Here is a 19,953-nt window from a genome sequence, read left to right on the forward strand (position 1 = left end):
GTTTGCAACCGCATTTTTTTTCAAGCATAACATCTGTTACATCATGGTTGTGTCTGAAGCTTTAGACTACAAAGCCACCTGTAAACTTGTGAATTGTAAAGATTTCTATTAAAAAATACATATCTTCAGTCACTTGGGAATTTTCAAAAAAACCCTCTTCTGCACTCTGAGCACTGACACAGTCACACTCATTCTAAATGAGTCACACTCATTCTAAATGTCATCTTTGGTTGTATGGTAACTTAAAACTATCTGTAATAGCCACAATCATCTTTGAAGCTGTTTTCTTAATGGTCAGAAAAAATATGATTATTTTGGATAGAAGACTAAGATTCAGAACATACCTAAAGTAGAACTGGTTTCCTTTAATGACATACAAATCTAAACCTTATTAACTAGGACTGCAGTGTACAGATAATTCTCCAATTTTAATCACTACTCAAAAAATTTCAGGCACTGTCAGAATGTTGTGACTGTGGCCAAAGCCAAGTTTTTGAAATCTGACCAAATCTATGATGAAATTCTGGAGTTTCCCAGGTTGGCATCACATGCTCAAAATAATTTCTGTAGGGATTTTTTTTTTTTTTGCTTTGCCATGGATGAAGGCCAGTGATTCAGTAAAAAGATCAGCTTGTACAGGTTGCACATACCCCATCAGTAAACTGACTGAGGTAAAAATGAGAAAACATTTACCTCCTCTTACACTAATTAAATTCAAAGTAATTCCTTAATACTTAGCTTTTGTTCATGTATATATGGCCTATTTCGTTTATTTTTGTTCAAATTTCCATTGGACTGAGAAAGAGAAAAAACACACAAGCAGTATCCCTGAAATCCCCACATTTATTTGAGGGTAAACCCACAAGCATTTCTTTGCCTTAGTCCCTTGACGCCTCTAAATAGCTCTTTCTTGATTTGCAAAAAACCTACATGTTGTTTTTATTTAAAGATAAAACAGAAACTTCTGATAGGCAAGGTTTTCCATTACCTCTTTTAATCATGCCTCACCCAAACTAAGATACTCCTCTGCCTGACCACACTGCTATTATCTTTCTCTTAAGGAACTCAAAAAATCTGATAGAGGTGACTGAGCTTCCCAAGCCTGTATTATCTTCAGAAGGTGTCTGAAGAGCAGGAACCTTTCTCCTCTGGTAGACAGGGCCTAAAAAGACTGAACACCTAATTTAATTGGTTAAATTGAGTCTGCAGTTCGGCATCAAGAATATCCCCTTATTGTTTTAAACCACAATACCTCATTTTTCATACTGAGGATGCCAAAATGCTGTAACTGTTCTGAAAGTCCTCGAAATTGCATTGAAAATATAGAGTTGATCTTTTATTTCAAAAATTTTCCTTGAGGAAAAAAAAGAAGGAATATTCTGACAAAAAAAAAAGTCTCAACAAAAGCTCCCAGCAAGATTGAAGTGAAACTCCACAATTTCATAATTCCCTAACGTGAATGATGTGTTTATAGTCTGCTGCCCATGCTGCTGTTCTGACAGCTGCCTCTACAGCTATTTCCCCTTGCAGGGCTTTAAACGAAGGACGTTCCTGCTCCAGACACAGCATTGTAATATTCAGGCAGAAGACACTGGCTGTGAGAAAAAAATCATGCTGGAACTCTTACTTCTATATTTCAGCATTAACTCCTCACTTAAAGAAGTTTATAAACTCAAATCTGCAGCTTGCTTTCAGGTGTGCCCAGGGTATTTGATGTGTGGATTTCAGCACATGCACTTCACGTTCAGGAACACTTCTTCAAAAAAGGGTTTCTCATATGTCAGCAGTGAGAGCTTTGTCCCGGCTCTGCAGCCCACTCCTCCCTGCTGCTGTTGGGGTGAAGTCTGTGTACCGCAGGGGAGCCAGAGGGTCACATACCTCAAACACCACCACCAGCGTCACCCCTTACGTCTAGTTTTTAAGTCAGTTCATATTCCTTACAGGAATCCTGGTTTCACACAGTTTATGGCATCTCTTGTTAGAGATGCCATATTTAGGATTGAATCGGGACTCACATTGATTAGATCAAGTTTATTTTTGCCTTACATCAAAAGCCCAGTGTGAAACAATTTGTTAAATTTGTAAATGCAACCCACTGTTAGCCTTTAGTATTTCTACAAATTTCAAAGTGATAAACTGCTTATTTAAAGGCTGAGCAGTCAAGTCATATCTGGATTATGGATGAAGAGGGTTGCAGATCACTAAATCCAATGAGAACTAAACTCATTCTTTGATTTAAACTGCTGAAATAGGAGATAATCAACCAGTGTTAGAGCAGAAATGTAAATTCACAAGACACAATCACCAAAAAAGGAAAATATTAAAGACAGCCAAGCCTTGCCAGTGATTAGGTACAGCCACTAATACCACTACTATGGAAAAGCCAGATATTGTTCTCTGTGTCTCCTGTCTACCAAGCTCAAGACTTTCCATGGTTAGAGACAGAAGTTACTGAAAAGCATAAAGGACACATGCAGGAGCAAGATAAAGGGTTAACGGTTTCCAGGTGTAACTTTAAGGTATTTAATTGCTCTCATCCAGTATAGCAAAAATCTATCTCAGTAGACCCTGTTTGCCTAAAGATAAGCCTGTATTTTCCCAGTGGCTGAGCTGGAGTCTGAATAGAATACCCCATTTGTTTACATTCCTCAGTGAAATGGCACCCTTCACTTCAGGAATATTTAGCAATTCTAATGGGTTTCTGCTTTGAATATCTACCCCACACAGACTATTTTTCATCCGAATACTGAAAAACCTTTTTTCAAATATTTCTAACATTTTCAAAATAAACAGCTCCATGGTTTGCTGGCATGAAATCAGCAAGATTCTCCAAGATCTTTGGTAGCAGTATAGATTGATTGTTAAGTTTCCTTTCTTTTCCTTCTGTTCATAATCAATATCCACAAATCCCTAAGAATGTGGGATTATAATTTAATTAGATATACAATATGATGCATATTTAAGACTAAGGAAAAACAAAAGTGCAGTTGCAAACAGCCCCCATTGTATAGTCGTGCCTTTTTATCATGCACCTCCGAACACCCATGACACCTTGCACTGTCTGCCAAAAGACTAGCCCTATTCTTAAATGTAATTAATTTGTTAACAACTTCTAACTTAATAGAAACTAAGCTATTAGTTTTACATGCTTTACATGCATTCTTCAAATCCTACAGAAGAAATAAGCTTTTCAAAATAATCTGGTAAAGGAATATCACGGCAAAATCTCAATATTGTCTTGAAACAGAATTAAATGACTGATATACTCTATTTTTCTAAATATCTTACCTGCAGCTACCACTTATTGTATGGTTTGCCGTTCTAACAGTGCTTATTAGATGTTGATATAGCTGGATCCTGCTCATTCTGATGTAACAGGGGTATGTGCATTACTGCAAGTCTGAAGTATGTATTTCGCTTCTCCCTGGGCGTTCATTCTCTCAAAATCTGGATACAGCCAGATGTTGCACATGCAGCTGCAAATGAGCCACATGTCCACTTGTGGCTCATTGTGAATCCCTGAATTTCCACTAGGAATGAAATAATAATTCTTTGTGAAAAAAGACTTTTTAGCTGCTTATTTAAAACAGATTATTCTTTTTCATCTGATTATTATTGTCAAGAACATTAGCCTTCCATTGCAGCAAGGTCAGGGTATTTAGAAGAGTATTAAGCTAGCACTAGGTGCTCACACTGTTCCCTCACATATTCCCTCCAGCCATATAGTAGCAGATTTAAAAAAAAAAGTTTGCCTCTGAGTATAAAATAAAAAGAAACCCAGTGCAGCTATTAATATGTACTAATTAGCACAGCTAACTTCAGAGCTGTCTATCTTATCTTCAATCAGGCCTGGATGCCTTTCTAAAAGCCTTACCTGCAGGGAGGCTTGATAGACTTTTTTCAGTAATCATGCAGTTAAGAACTTGCAAGACAGAATGAGCAGGTCAGGTTGCTGCCTTTTGTGACCATCACAGTCTATCTGTAACTAAAATCTATTAATTTAGAAACCATGGCTTCACCTGGTGCACTAATTCTCCAGGGAACAACCCCTCCTGACATACTGCCATGTGACTCAGACCCTTACCTGTGTTCTAAACAAAAAGAGGGGAGTATAACAGCTCTATAACAGTTTTACAGCAGTTTATTAAAAAAAAAAAAAAAAAAAAAAAAAGTGGGAGGGCGTCACTGCCAGGGACAACTGAACAGGTTAGAAAACAAGTAGAAAAATGTAGATGTCACAGTTCAGGAACTTCATCCAAAACAGAGAGGCTTGAGAGACATAGATTTAAGACAAGGGCTTAATTTGTTTTTGCAGCACCCAAAACTACCACCATAAATGCTGGAGAAGCCATTTCTCTCTTTCTCTGGGTGTGGGGGAGAAGCAGCGAAGATTTCCTTGTCATTTTCAGAGAATCCTGGCCTGAAAATAAAAAAGGAAGTAGTTGCCCTCTTTTTTCCAAGTCAAGTCAACATGGAAGTTGTTCGACTGTTCAAACTGACATCCAGTCTAAACCCAACATGCACCTGGAGCTCAGAGCTGACCCTGCCCTGTGCCCAGGGACAAGCCCGCAGTCTCGCTTTTGCCTTCAGTGGCAGCTGACTGGGTCCCAGGCTGGCGAGGCTCTTTTGTCTCAAAACACTCCTCTTGCCAGCAAAATTGCCACAGGCCTTGACCTCACCCTGGGCTGCTGTCACAGCCAGCTCCCAGGAGCAGCTCTCCCTTTCCTGCTCGCCCACGCCGCAGCACCGCAGCTCCCTGGCCAGCGCTGCTCGGGAGGCCTGGTGCTGCCCACCCAGCGCTCCCCTTGCGGGCGGAACCCACCCCGTGCTCTCTGCGTGTGCCACTGTACAGATATATGTGTGTATGGGGGTGTGGGCGTGCAGGCACGCCCTTGGCGATGGCTGCTTTTCTGAATTAGAAATCTCTCTCAAATGAGCTGTCATCACTGAGACTGTTGGTGACAAACCCCGAGGGCTCCTCAATCCCAGTGCAGTCGGGCAGGGAAGGGTAAACTCTGATGTCACCCTCCCTCCAACGCTGAGGAAACCGAGTGCCAGGCTGAACCACACCACTCCCCACCAGCATGCAGGTTGGCAGCATCAGCCACCTGAGCTCCAGGGTTCTACCTCATTCCTCCGCCCAAAGCAGAGCCCTCTGTTATTACTGTTGTGGTTTGAACCCAGCTGGCAGCCGCTTGCTCCCCATTCCAGGGGATGGGGAGAATGTTGGAGGGGTAAAAGGAGGCCCATAGGTTGAGATAAAAACAATTTAATAACTGAAATAAAGTAAAACAATAACAGAAAATACACACAGGTAAAGCACAATGCAACTGCTCACCACCTGCTGACTGATACCAAGCCCATTCCTGGCTGGTGATCCTGAAGGAATCCAAGCTCCTGTAATTGCAATCCCGGAAACAAAAGAGAACCCCCCAGTTCCCAGCTGACTCTCCTTTACATACTGAGTGTGACGTTACACCATATGGAATATTTCATTGGCCAGTTTGGGTACAGTCGTCTGGCCACGCTCCCCCCAGCTTCTTACACATCTGCACACAGACAGGACATGGGGAGTTGGAGTGTCCTTCATGTCTCAGCAACAGCTGAAAACATCAGTGTATTATCAAAATTGTTCTCATACCAAATCCCATACTGAACCCAAAACACAGCACTATTCTAGCTACTAAGAAGGAAAATTAACTCTACCCCATCCAAAACCAGAAGGCCTACTGATGCCTAGATCATGACTGCTACATATCACCTCCTGCATCTTTCTGTTTGCTGTGAAACCCAGACATTGATAACAATGACTTGAAATTAAATACTAGAAGGTGCTTAGAAACTTCTGCTGACATAGGAGTAATGGACTCTGCATCAGTGCTGAATCCCTAGCCACATTTTTTTCTTCTCAGTCTTAGACCTAGAGGTCAGCGTAAGCAGTCACCAGTATCCGCATTCCATAAGGGTAAATGAATGAAACACAACAGAGTTGTTATCAGTACATATCCTCTGGTAATAAAAATGCAGTAGCATAGAGAATACATAAGCCAAAAGGGTAGGTCCCTCAACTGAGAGAAACAAAATACCTCATCTATTTTGTTACCTGGACAAAAACAGAATAGTTCCCGCAGAGTGTCCGTTTCAACTCAGCAACCACTTTGAGAGAACAGATGACCAGCTGCAGTCCACTAAGAGCTATCAGAATAGAGAGTAAAATGGTGTTCCACTCCACTATGTTAGCAGGTTCAGTGCACTGAGACCAAGCAAGGTAATCTGTGAGGTACCTATTGGAGAAACAGCAGTGTGAAGTCAGTCAAATGTGATGGATGCAATTCAATTTAAATACACATTATTTTACCTATAATATATAGAAAAAATAATACTGGTCTTTATATGCTTCAAGTTTAGGAGCCAGACTCTAGTCTTTCATTACACCAGCATAACTCCTGCATAGGTTTGACAAACTCAGCTGAGTGAAGAGACTTCTATTCATCAAATACATCTGCTTCATTACTTCCCCTGTTACACACTCGAGTGTTAGAAAGAAACTGCTATTTTTTCAAATGGCAAAAGCCAAGTTTAAAACAGGAATTCTCATTTTATTGATTTAATTTCAGCTTTAGGTTAAGTCCAGCTGCCACCAGTCCCATGCAGAGAGCAGGAACACCCCACACCATCAGTCTAACCAGTCCACACAGCCTAAACGGCAGACCCGAGGTGAGTGTCACCAGGTGCCACTTCCAGTTGTTCCAGAGCCATGCTCTGCATCCTTGGGGATCATAATGTGCACAGCTGACATGGGCTCTTTTCACTGAGACATGCCATAGCCTGGAGGGCAATTGTAAGAACCTTTGTTAGACTCCCTTGTTTGTTGTCAGTTGCCTCTTTTTTTTTTTTTTTTAAAAAAAAAAAACATTCATAACTGAAATGCTTTGAGCCAAATCTGGAGTACATTATTCAGCATCTGGCCCTTTACACTGAACTCAAACTCTCATTTTTGTATTTACAAATGCGATGGTAATGCTGGTGATACATAGCATAGATTGCAGGATGCAGTTCAGTGTTTTAAAATAAAGCTGGCTGTAGTCAGAGAAGGCCATAGCTTAGGAACCGCTGTTGGATGCTGAAGAAACTTGTTTGTGATTCTCTGACAAATTTAATCCTCGGTGCATTCAGATGCAGCTGGAAGAGCCTGGCATTATATGACTGGAAATACTCAAGTCTTATAAAGCTCTGATCTTTTAAAGGGAGAATGTAAAATCTTGCAAAAGCAGCCTCAGGTTACAGATCTGAACCAAACCTTTCATGCCTCGAGGAGGCTGGGACATGGACAACACCTTGTGTACCTTGATTAGGTGTTTATGGGATACAGCAGCTGTATGAAAAAACAAGTAGTGATCAAACCACAGACTTCACTGAGCTTTAGAACCTGAAGAGAAGCCTATTGAGTTATTAAATATAAAAATGCCATCTATACTCTTTGACCCAAAACCTTGAGGGGTTTGAGAGAATATTCTGCAAAAGTACCCGTCTACGCTCACTCTGATCTTACACTCTTTACTACACATTCCTTATCTGGTGGTGGGTACAATCACATTTACCTAGATGGACCACCAAGTCTGATCAGTATGAAGATTCCTACATTTAATCTTTCTTTAAACAAGGCGGAAAATGCTTTTCTTTGAGGATTCAGGTGCTCATTCAAGAAGCTGAAAAACCTCACTCACCAATATAGGTCTTGTGTTCAAGAGATTATGCCATTTCGTGTAAAACAGAGAATTTGTCTGACTCGCGTTTTGATAAACAGTTTCCTCCAGCAGAGTTACACTGACGTTTCTTACCCTCCAGCAGTGTCTTTGAAGATATAATCCCATCCATGTGATGAATTGCAGAAGGGGCCCTGGATCAACCCCAAGGTAAAAATGATGCAACTGTATCCAGAGAAAGCAACTCCAAGAAGGGCTAGCACAATCGAAATAAAACTCTGCAGTAAAGAAAGAAAAATATTACTGTGTGGACACAGTGTCCACAGCAAATACAGTCATTCAGCCTGCCTAGCTACTTCCTTGGGGTTGAATTTCACATCTGATAATCCCAATCTTCAAAAGTCAAAAAGAAAAATACCAGGGTACAAAATAGTGAGCATACACACACAAAATAAAGATTAAGACAGTTTCACAACTTTCAGTTAAATATTGTTTGGGGGTTTTAATTTAAAATAAACAAAACACCCTTGCATTTTTGCAAAACTGTTTCCCAAAATGCTAGAGGAACACAACCACACATTAAACATGTTTGCATCCCAGATAGTGTAAAATAATTTCCAAATAATACAAGCAAGGGGGTGAAGCTATTCAGTTGGGGTACTTCATTGAAACTTTCAGGCCTTCTACATTTTTATTTTACAAGGATTTTTTGTGGGTTTTTTTCTTTTTTTTTTTTTTTTTCTTAATTCTTTCATCCTGCCTGTGCTTCAGAGGGAAGGTGCTACACTTTCTGTGACCTCTCAACCCAGTTTAGAATCCTTTTCTGTGAAAGGAAGCAGAAACAGAGCAGCAGAGAGGGCAGAAGGATGTGCTGGAAACACAGAAGCAGGAAACTGCTCAGAGCAAATGCTAAAGAGATGCACAAAAATAAAACATGGACTCACCCTGTAGGTTTTGTTACAGCTCTCACTCTGGCAGCACCGATAGAACACGTTACACTCCAGTATTATTAGAATTACTGCCAACAGAAGGATCTATAAGAGGACATTATAAGGTCAGTGAAATGACTGCAGATTAGAAGCCAAAGCCTCATCACCTGTGGGAGGGGGCGACTGCATCGGCTCTGTCCTGCTGAGACTGTAACACTGCTCAGTAGTGGAGCACAATTGCTAAGGCACACCACGGAACCACAGGACTGTTTTATCAAGCTGTTACTGTACTTGTTTCAGTACTTGGAAGACAGGAGTACAGTGTCTCCTACCACAGCAAAGTGTTACCAGCACAGACACAGCTGTATCACTGAAGCTGAAAGCACTAAACTCAAGCTCACAAGAATCAATACCAATGAAGAGAAGGGTATTTCACTGACACAACCACACCAGTTCAACAGCTTCTTGCTGATACAGTTCTATCACCCTTGTCACCAACAGTTATACTAGAAAAAGTCAGTAGTACAAGTTTTTCATTGAATTCACTTGGACTTCTGTTTGCTTTCTCTGCTAAGTATCCATACCCTTTTTCTCAGATTATTGGATTATTTAAACCTGATACTAGAATAATTTCCGTAAATAAGATTGGGACTACAGAATCATGAATTGTGAGAGGCACTGTTTTGAAAGGCGAAATATAGAAAGGGAATGTTTCTGAATTACAGCACTATTCTCTCACAAGCTGCAGGATAATATATATGTTTTTAATAAATTGGTAATAATCCTAAGGCTAAAAATGCTTCAAAAGATCAATATCACTGTGCAGGTAACTTTTTCCCAAATTTTCAACTATGTTTTTCTGCTCAAATTCTCTACCTGACAGTTTTTTACTCAACTGGAAGAGATAAGGTTTTTCTGCTTTAGGAAGAACACACAATTTGAAAAGAATGTCTAATGCTTTAATAATTCTCCCAGTTCAGGACCTTCATAAAAACACCTTACTCATGCAGGATACCTGTTTAAGCACTGACTGTGCACACACACTTTTATTACATTACTGCCTTCTGTCCCTGAGGCTACAGTTCTTTATGAACAGAGAACAGTGTGAGCAGTGGGCAACTCTGCGTTTGCTTACTACTGCGGATGAGCACATTACAATGTGATGGAGAAAATCCTTCTATGCCAATCTGTGAGACAATCAGCTGTATTTAGACTAACAACAGTGGCACCTGGTGCACTGTGAACTGTGTCCAGTCCTCTAAATACTGGGCTGCACCCAGCTCTTACAAACATCTAACAGTTATGAGAAGTTTTTTGAGTTTTTGTTCCATTTTGTTTTGGTAAAAGAGCTCTAATTCAACCTCCACAGAGGATTAAATCAACATAGTGCCTGCTTCCATAATACAAGCATAACACAAATAAAAAGCCAGCAGAAAAAAAAGTCAACCCTGCAAAATCACTTAAAGAGTCTACACAGCATGTCATTCAGTATATTTACATGTTTTTCAGTTTGATCAAGTTTGCCTGCCTGCAGTGATTTTACCAAAGTAATCCATGTTCTCTTTAAAAGCACAATTACATCGCTGCACTGTAACCCAATATTATTTGCAGTAGAATGCAATTCATTAAAAATCCATAGAATCAACACTTACCATCACACCTGAGAAACAGATGCCTTCAAAATACCACACGTAGTTGGGAAGCTGGTAACTGGCAGCATGTGAAGCTTTTCCATTAGGGAAGTATAATAGGACATTAACAACAATACTCCAAAGAGCAAGAGGTATCAGCAGACAACTCAAACAGCTTCCACATGTCTCTAAAGCCATCTCTCAAGAACTTTAGAAGTTTTGCTCTTCTAAGCTAACAAAAGATTATAAGGTTTTAGATATGAAAAGTGTTTGGACCTCCTCAGCTAGACTCAGTCATTTCACGTTCACCGGAACCAGGTGACTGGGATTTGATTCCAGAGACACAGAGGTGTTTAACGGTTCACAGAACAATGGATGAGTACCACTGTCCAAACTCATTTTCCTTTCTAAGCACATGTCTTTAAATAGCAGTTTCCGTTCTAAAAGATCCTCCTTTGTGATCTTCCAAATGAAACATGTCTAGCAGTCAGACTCAGGAAGGAACTTCAAAAATCTCATTTCCTAGTGACTGCTTAGAAACACACTCCTCCCGAGAACAGGGACCAGGATGTGGATATTCTGTGACGCTCAGCCTTACTGCAGCTGAAAACTCTTGCTACCTTATGTGGGGAAGGGAGATGTCAAATGATAAATAGGTGCAGTCTTTGTACAGAGGGGCACACGCTGCCTCATACCACAGAATTAATACCAGAGCTTGGCAGATACGGCCCTAAGGGCCAACCAACAACACCTGCTGCTCGCTTGGGGCAGCCTGACAAAAACACCAAGCTGAGTCTCGGCTACCTTGCAGGGAGAGTCTAGAAGCCCAAATAACACTGGTTAGAAACTGACAGGCAGACTTACTTCACACTTCAGTTACTTACTCTTCGCCACATAATTACGCAGCTCAACTGTTTTACAAATTAAATCCTGCTATTTCTCCAGTTGCTCTATTCTGTGCTTACAGCTGAGTATGCACAGCTATGGCTCTGACCTAAGGACACGTGACTTCTTGTACAGGACAAAAGGTCTGGCTGTTTTTTGAAATGCCTGTCGTTCTGCACTGTGCAAAGCGAAAGCCAGACAGTTTCCCCATTTTCATGTGTCATCATTCCCTGAGCAACTAAACATTCACCACAGTAACACAGAGCCAGAGCTGTCTGAATGCTCACAGCAGGAAAGTCATAGTCAGAGAACAAAAAAAAATTGGGGCTTTATCAAAAGCAAGACAGCTGATTTTAGAAGCAATGATGTCATGGCCTATTTTCCTTCTGTTTCCTCATGAGCTTGTTTTAGGCTCTGCACACAGGAGGCTCCTCCCATGATCTCATAAAAGCTGGGTTGCATGTTGTAACGAATTCCTTCTGATTGCTTTGAATGAGATCACCCAAGAAAATGGGCATGGTGACACTCATGCGATTACACAATTTTTCTACCTATTCTCTGATATCTCTCCCATTTCCCTCTCCTCTGTCTAGATAGTTTTATTTTGAAGTCCTCAGACTCTACTTTGAGGATCTTTCCATATTTTCTGATTTACTCCCTAATCACTATGGACAGTTTTTTCAGGTTTCCCTCTAATCGAAGTTAGCAGCAAACCTCCCTTTGCAGGGTCACAGGCACAGACAGAACACGTCATCAACGCTCTGTCTTACAGATCAGAGGAAACAGCTGAATTAAAAGCAGGCACATCACATCCCCAGGACTGATTTTCTTTTTTTTTTTTTTATTACAAAACTCAGAGACATAATAGGCTGAAATATTTCTTTCTAAAAGCAAAGGCCAAAATCACTAATGAGCAGCTTAGTTCATAATCAAATTTGCTGTTACTTCTTGTAGTAATCTGTTCTGATTAGAAGAAGCTTGGTTGGAAAACGACACCTGAAACAGCACTCATTCTGCAGTACAGCACTCCGCATCAGGATTTATTTTGTATTGGAACCGAACTCCGCAAATACCAAATCAAGGTGTGTTTTTTTGCTGGCACATGGTACTGCTAGAACAGGAAGCAACCATTTTATAGCAAGTATTAAGCAAACCCAGCAAACTGTTTCTCAAATATCTTACCAAGTGTTGCAAGAACTGCTTTCCCATTGCTGTCAATATTCCTGAGTTGGTGCCGAGCCCATTACCGAAAAGTCATGTTTACTCTGGATGAGTGACTGCTCTGCTAACTGAAACGAATATAACCTGAAAGTACCACTTCTCCATAATGTAACTGATCAAACTCCCAAAACACTGTCTTATGCATCAGGCCACAAACAGTGAGGAGTAATGCTGTGTGTTAGTGCTATGTGGATCTGAGCTAAAGTTTTAATCCTAAACTCTAGCCTAATCATTCTGTCCACTGGAAGCTCTAAAATTGTTTCAGTTCTTTAATTAGTTGTGTGTATCAAATAAAAGTAACAATTATGGAAACACAAAGGCAAAAAAAAATATCTGTAAATTGTGTGGGAATTATACCCTACTCTATTGAGACCCTCGTTTTCTTCTCCTCTCCCTACACACAATTTAAATTTGCAAATCCTTTTTCAAAGACTGCTGCTTCATATACAGAGACACCATACTGCACAGTTGCAAGGAACTGTGTGTGTATACACACATGCACATGCATATTCTTCTCTCTCCCATAGTAGGGCAAGGCACAGATAAACACAACAAACAGAAACGGTATTTAAGACTGCCCTCACCTACCTCTACTTATTTATGTATGAATAAATGGTATTTGTCCTGAGATTCTAAACACATTCTTCCCACCTGTGAGCTTTTTCTGCTGCAGATGCGTGTGCACAATTTAATTTTCACATTTAATTAATTTTTTTCAGATACATATTTGTACTGGGCAGACTTGACTGTGAGGACAGCGTGTGATAGACCCCAAGTTTCTGGGTGCCTTTGAAAGACCTCCCTCCTAGTTACAGTAGTACTAAGTATGCATGACATCCACAGGGAGTTCTTTTTTCTCCCATGAACAGAAACTTACCTGTTTTCAAAGACAACATTAAATGGTACATTCCAAAACTCAGCAATAGTGGTAATCAGTCTCATTTCGGTTTTCACTTTAAAGATACCACTGCCAGTAGCACACTGACCTTGCCAGTGCTGCTGACAGCATATCATTCAGATTTACTTTATCTTGTGATAAAACATTCACTGTAATACGCTACAAACTACACTTCAGAGGTTCTTGCACAGGACCTTAGAATACTGTCTCCAGGCTGATTATTGGTGAAGTCAGATATTTCAGGTTAATCTGCCACTGCTGACTTGAATTTGCACTATATTGTCTGAACCCTGCCAGGCCTGGGGGTCTGCTGAGGTACAAAACAGGCCCCAGACCTGCAGGGTGTCTTGTCTCAAGACTGAGCAGTCAGGAAGTGAGGCCCCTTGGGAGAGCAGCAGAAGGGACACAGAGCAGTGGCTCAACTGCCAGGCAACTCAACTCCAGCCCTTGAAGAGCCACCAGCCATGAACTGCGAGCCCTGAGCCAGGGCTGGGACTCCACGCACACAGCTGTATCCGTCAGAGCTGCCACTGAACTGTCAGACCCCAGTGATGCCACTGAACTATCAATCATACCCCTGCTGATGCGCAATCACCTGGCTCGGCTAAACGATCCAAACCAAACAGTGGAGCAGCTCCCACTCTGACAGAACCTGCTGGAGAGGAAAAGGAGGTTATAACATGACTGCTTTACATGCATATTCTCATGTCCCCACGGTCCCTTACTCTAAGGCCAGGGAAGCAGTGTTTCCACATTGCCAAGGAAAGAATCACTGACACCTGCTGGGCATTTTAATACAAATCTTTATTCGTGAAAGACAGCAGATGTTCCAAAAAATCCTGAAAAGGTGAAGTGCATGTATCTACCCTCGATCATTCAAGTTTTACTGCTGCTTTGCTTTTGTTCCAGCCGAGTATTCGTTTATACCCCAGCCAGACTAGATTGGGTTTGTGTTCATTCCAACACCAGAATGAAAGTGCAACTTTATTGGGAAGACAGCATAAAGTACAGAGCTGTTGTGTCAGTAGAAAGGAAAAAAAAAGGTATCTTCAGTTGACATGTTCAGGCCATTCCCATACTAAGATGAAATGAACCAAAGAAATTCAGAATACATTTTGCCCCTTAGATACAGGCTCGTTAGAGGAAAACCTGCATATGACTCCAACAAAGGCTGGCCCCGAGTCAGTTAAATTGATGGCAACAGCACAGTCTGACAACAAACAGTGTGCATTTTAGTATGCATGGAATATAAAAAAACCCACACACCACAGGTGCCCCGATGTCAATGCATTGTCAGGTTTCTAGCAAACGTATGTCTGTGGGGGGAACAAAAAGAAAGAAACACATATTAAGGGGAAGAACTCTAATGTTGTATCCAACTGTAAGAGCTAAATTTAACTGACCACATTTAGACAACCATAGCATGGCTCTTGATACTGCAGCTACAGCATGGAGGACAGGAACAAGAGGACAGTAATAGCTTTGAAAGAGCCCCAACATTCAACTATGCCAATTAAAAACTGAAACACTCAGCCATAACACATGTGTGTGATAAATCGTATCTGGTTCATACCTTAAACCACTGCAATTCCAACACTACCGCTACGATACTGATTACAACAACATACTCAAACTGTTTAACAAGACTCCGAAGAAATTTGGATGAAATTCCCCTCCTCATTCAAAAAAAAACCCCAGATCTTTCTGCAGGTTTTGTTAGCTATGTGCAGTTTATTCCTTATCTTAATTTTACAAAGCAAGGCCAGGATGCTGCAGTTTTCATGACGTACAACATTCTCAGTAGTCTGTGAGCAAAATACAGGGCTAAAGCAATACAGTCAGAACAAGCACCCCACCACAAAACTGCACCCCACTGTGCAGCAATGGCAAAGACCATCACCATTAACAGATTTGTATTTTATTATATCATCTATATAGTAGTGCTAATGACCACACGTGCCACAGGAAGAAAAAAGGCTTCCAGTTGCTATGCAGACTAACCTCACTGTGACAGCTGAGGAATCAACTGAAAGCATGTGGTCAAATACTACCATGAAAATGTTTAACACAACAGGGCTATAAAAAAAGTTGCACACTGAATTGTTGCTTAAAAATACATAAAAAAAATAGCTGCTAAGTAAGACTCCATAGTAGCATCAGTAACAATAGTGTTTCACCCTCATCGGAGAAGCACAGCTATAAATACAAGGCTTACCTCCTCGTGGCTGCAGCACAGCCCACACACTCCTCCAAGAATGCCGTTGATTATCTGTATGAAGCACAGAATGAACTCTATTGCTCCCAAGACAAGGAGAATAGAAAAGAGGGTGACATTCCACTGCACGATGTTGTGAGGTTCCTGACAGGCAGACCACTTGTTATACTCAAACAAGTACCTGTACACAGCAATTAAAAGCATATTAACACTGAGGGAGCGGGATACTTACTGTACACTAGAACCAAATTACATCTAGTCTGTAACTGCACTGAGGATAATCACTCTAAGTCAGAATAGGAAATGCAATGATTTATTCCATGCAGTTAGCTCTGTTTAAGAATGTCTTGAACAATCAACCATACATTTTTATGTTTTAAATTTTTTTTTTTTTTAAATAGCTAAGTATAAAGTCAGAATCTTTATGACTGATTAAAGTGAGACACAAGCTCAAGAAAGCTGGAAGAACAAAGCTGTTTCTCAAAACAACCACAGAGCTTTTCAGGACTGGGCCTTTATTCTAAAAACAGCAATTACTGCTCCGAAGCAAATGGCTCACTTCCTCCCCTGTGCTGCTGTCTTTGGGCCCTCACACACCTACTCTGGAAGAGCCAAACACTGCAAATTCAGAGGGGTACTGCAGTATTCCAGCCATCCACCCACATCTTCAGAACATCAGCACCACTGAGCCTCAGCACAGACCTAACTCAGTTCTTTATGTTCAGTCATAGAACTGAACATAGGACCGGGGTGGGAGTAGGAGGAAAGCCCCCTCTTGGGAGAGATGTAACTGGAATACAGAATTCAAATTCCCTGCTGCAAAGGAGCTTTATGTGGCTTAGTACTCAAGCTGCCTCTAGTCCGGCATCAGCCACAAACTGTTACTAGAAACAGCCTCGAGGTGCCAACCATACAGACACTGTCAAAGCACATCATGATCCAACCCAAATCCTCCTCCAGCCCACAGGATTTGTGGGGATTAATGGGGAATAATGTACAAAGCTACACAGGCTTGGTTTGCCCGAGAACCCTAATTAGGGATAATTAAGACCTTCTGGCCCTCCTCACCCTACAGCATACAGAGATTCTTATAAACCTCTCCTATTTTCATTTACAAAGGTTCTACGCTATTGTCACTAATGAAGGCATTCTGCCAGTTTACACTGATGAAAAGCAGCTTCAGAAGCAAGTACCACAAAACAGATTCTTACACAAGGAAGACAGATTTCATAACAACCGCTATTCATAGTTTGTAAATGCCTCAAAGTCCTAGAACTTTATACTTTCTGTTAGAGATTTCATGGGCATGAACAGTATGTGGTATATAGGTATTATTACCTCTATAAATGCTCAGATCCCTTTTTGTAGAATAGAGGATTTATACTGCTTTGGTTTTAAACTGTAGCAGTGTGGGTAACTGATGTCATCTGTTTAGTTCTTAGTGAGAAGCATCAACTTATGAATGGACCTTGGTATATGGTTATTGGACATTGATGAAAGGTAGTGGAGTAAAGCCCATATGTACGTGGGGGAAGATCTAACACCCCAGGAACAGAAAACTTACCCTCCAGAGGATTCGGTGAAAGGATACATCCAGTTTCTCTCCAGGCGAGTAAAGCAATACGGCCCATGAGACAAGCCCAGTGCTGAAATGATTATACAGTATCCAGAACCAAGGATCCCAATAAGGGCTGCCAGAACTGAGGACAGCATCTGCACAGCAAACAGACAAACGGTCAACACAGCCATCATCTGTCTTGGGGATTATCTGGGACTGGAGCAGAGACCCACTTACCGCACAGCTCTTCCCGCAGTCCTCATGGCCAAAGCACCCATGGCCATCGTCACTGTGAAGTCCAATGAACACTGCAGCTGAGATGAGCACCTAGGAATAGAACAAACGAACCACACTGTTCTGGCTGTCACACAGACAGGGCAGGTGAAACACAATCCTCACACTGTGATCACTTATATTGCTTCTTGGTAGGGGGCGGGGGGCAGTTTTACTCCTATTAACACAGTAGGCATCTCACTACTGATATCAGCAGCACAAACACCAGGGTAGGTACATTTATTTCTATTTCTGCTTTGGGAATACACAGCACTTAAGTGCATAAAGAGCTTGTTGATAAAGAGCCTGGCGTGGTACTGCTGCAATTTAAAGTAGTTCAACTTTGAGAAGTTTTTGTTCACATTAAAGGCTGCATCCTGCAAGTAAAATGCTTTGCAAAAAAAAAAAAAAAGCATTCACTTCATGCCAAATGAGGACTACAGGATAAGTCTTTCAATTATTTGTTTAAAAAAACCCCAACTACCAACATATAGTCACTGAAGAGTAGTCATCACTGCCTGTGGGACAAGCAGCCAGTCTGACTGGAGTAGAAAGTCTAGGAATATTTGCACAATTCAGGCAAACCTCTCATTACAGACAGCTAACTTTTTCTGGGTTTTCATAACCAGTTTCCAGTGACAGAAATGCAAAGTAACAAAGCAGGAGCTATCTGTAAGAGATATGAATACTCCAGAGCTTTTAGCAGAAAATCAAGAAGGAGCAGAGTTCATTGAACAGATCATCCTCCCCACCAGCACTAACAAGACTTAATAATAGTTTGCACTTATAAAGACTCTACATCCAGGAGTACCTTGGAAAACCATAAAGAACAAAGTATTATCTGCAAACTGCACAGATTTACTTAGCAAGATAGTGCAATAAAAACCATCCAGTTGAACAGTCACGTACTTGTCAGCTCTTACTCAAGCCTATTGCTGAGCCCCAGTGCTGCAGGCCCAGGAGAGGTTGTACTAGCGTGTTCCAGGAGCAGTTCCGTTGATTTCACTCGTATTATTCTGTGTGTAACGCCCAGTCCTTGCAAATGCCAGTCGAGGCTCTAGCAGGGCTGTATCACAGCTGTAAGCCCCTCTCATGAGATGGAGGCCCTTACCACACAATTGTTTTTTGCAGACACCTTTCCATCTGTAGCCTATTTCTAAGAGGACTTTTAAAAGCAAATGAAAAAGGAAGCCTGGAGTCAGGGAACTTAAATGTGCTACAGTGTGGTCCACAAAATTGAAGAGGTAGAAGATAAGAGCTTCTGATTAACTATGTCCTATAACCAACATCCTCAATTCTTCAACTGACTTTGATAGAGGCAGAGGAATAACTGTTAACTTCCCAGATAACAGAAATTAAGGAATTATAACTAAATGCTAGTTATCTCGGGACATTTAAAAGGAAGCTAGTTCAATAATATAACAAAAATTTAAGATTTAGCCTTTTCTGCAAACTGTGACCCACTGAGAGGTTTGATTCCAGTTTTGCCTTTGAATTCTGCAACATAGACCCTGTAATTTTCTCAGCTTTGAAGTGACATTATGTTTCATATAAGGTAACCAATAGTAACTAATAACAACTATTGGGTAATATACCTAAATTATTTTGATACAAGTCCAGAGATTCCTGCTGTTAACATACTTGATCAATAAATTTATATAACTGGTAAAACAGTAATACCAAGTAGTTCCAAAATAAACAGAAAAGAAACCACTAGCTCATTACTTACCAAAAAGCCACCACCTAGAATACCATGAAGGCACTCCACGTATTTGCCAAGATGATGCTCTGAAGCAAATCTTGTTTCGCCATTGGGAAAATAAAGTAAAATGTTGGCCACGATGCTGAGCAAGGCAAGGACAAGCAACTTATAGCCAATACATCTAGCACACCTTCCAAAACACATGTTCTTAGCTTTACAAATCCTTCTTTCACTAGTCCAATCCAACCTCTCTCATATCCGTCCACACCTAAAAGAAGATCAGCCTTTATTCTCAGCTCCTTAAATACTCAGGGTTACCTAGCCACCTGGATGACGTCTGCACCTCTTCACGACCGCCGTTCCCAATTGCAGAGCGAGGAACAGGGATGGCAGAACGCCACCACCCTTCTTAAATGCAGTAATTGTGGACAAACCAAATGCAATCAAGGAAACATTGAACACTAGGTAATTTCACTCTAATATATGATGCTTGGAATGATCACCAGTGAACATGATTAGACATGAACAACAGACTTAAACCACAACACAAGTTCTGCTAGGAACTGAAGGAAAAAGGTTTTGTTTTCTTTGTTAAAAGCAGCTTTAGCTTTTAGGTTTATAGAATGATTCAGAACAACCTGAAGCCAGGGAAAGACTCATCTGACTTCAACAATATTGAGTCAGAGCTTTGTGTGTGTAAATAAAATAAGGTCTACAGCAATGAGCTGTATGTAGAGCAACCCCTTGCTTTTCAAGCCTGTTGATGGAATAGGAGCAAACATCGGGAGATTGGAAAACAAATAAAATGGACAGGTAGGCTTCTAAGGAGTGTCCTTGTTCTTGCCATTATAAGACAAGCTGACTTTAGATTGACAGGCATTTGTTAAAGCTAAACTGAGCAAACTCTGGTAAAGAAAGAATACTGTGTCAAAAAG

The 19,953-nt window shown here is 40.9% G+C and overlaps 2 protein-coding genes across 6 annotated transcripts; both read right to left on the minus strand.

Moving 5' to 3' along the window:
• Positions 1-4,172: 4,172 nt before the first annotated feature.
• Positions 4,173-11,723, minus strand: TM4SF18 (transmembrane 4 L six family member 18). The gene is made up of 5 exons (XM_026855353.1): positions 10,288-11,723; positions 8,651-8,740; positions 7,842-7,984; positions 6,104-6,284; positions 4,173-4,420 (listed from the first exon to the last, which is right to left on the minus strand). The coding sequence occupies exons 1-5, from the start codon at positions 10,462-10,464 to the stop codon at positions 4,406-4,408; spliced, it is 606 nt and encodes a 201-aa protein (XP_026711154.1). The 5' UTR covers positions 10,465-11,723; the 3' UTR covers positions 4,173-4,405.
• On the minus strand, positions 8,368-19,282 carry TM4SF1 (transmembrane 4 L six family member 1). 5 transcript variants are annotated; one of them, XM_026855350.1, is made up of 6 exons: positions 19,046-19,282; positions 17,281-17,370; positions 17,050-17,198; positions 15,486-15,666; positions 14,535-14,586; positions 8,368-8,740 (listed from the first exon to the last, which is right to left on the minus strand). In XM_026855350.1, the coding sequence occupies exons 1-5, from the start codon at positions 19,220-19,222 to the stop codon at positions 14,572-14,574; spliced, it is 612 nt and encodes a 203-aa protein (XP_026711151.1). In that variant the 5' UTR covers positions 19,223-19,282; the 3' UTR covers positions 8,368-8,740; positions 14,535-14,571. The 5 variants fall into 5 exon arrangements, with proteins under 5 accessions (XP_026711151.1, XP_026711152.1, XP_026711153.1 ...); XM_026855351.1 differs by lacking the exon at positions 8,368-8,740 and adding an exon at positions 13,355-13,922; XM_026855352.1 differs by lacking the exon at positions 8,368-8,740 and adding an exon at positions 13,355-13,925.
• Positions 19,283-19,953: the final 671 nt, after the last annotated feature.

The sequence above is a fragment of the Athene cunicularia genome, assembly GCF_003259725.1.
Source record: "Athene cunicularia isolate RWA chromosome 9 unlocalized genomic scaffold, athCun1 chr9_part1, whole genome shotgun sequence".
Taxonomy (NCBI): domain Eukaryota; kingdom Metazoa; phylum Chordata; class Aves; order Strigiformes; family Strigidae; genus Athene; species Athene cunicularia.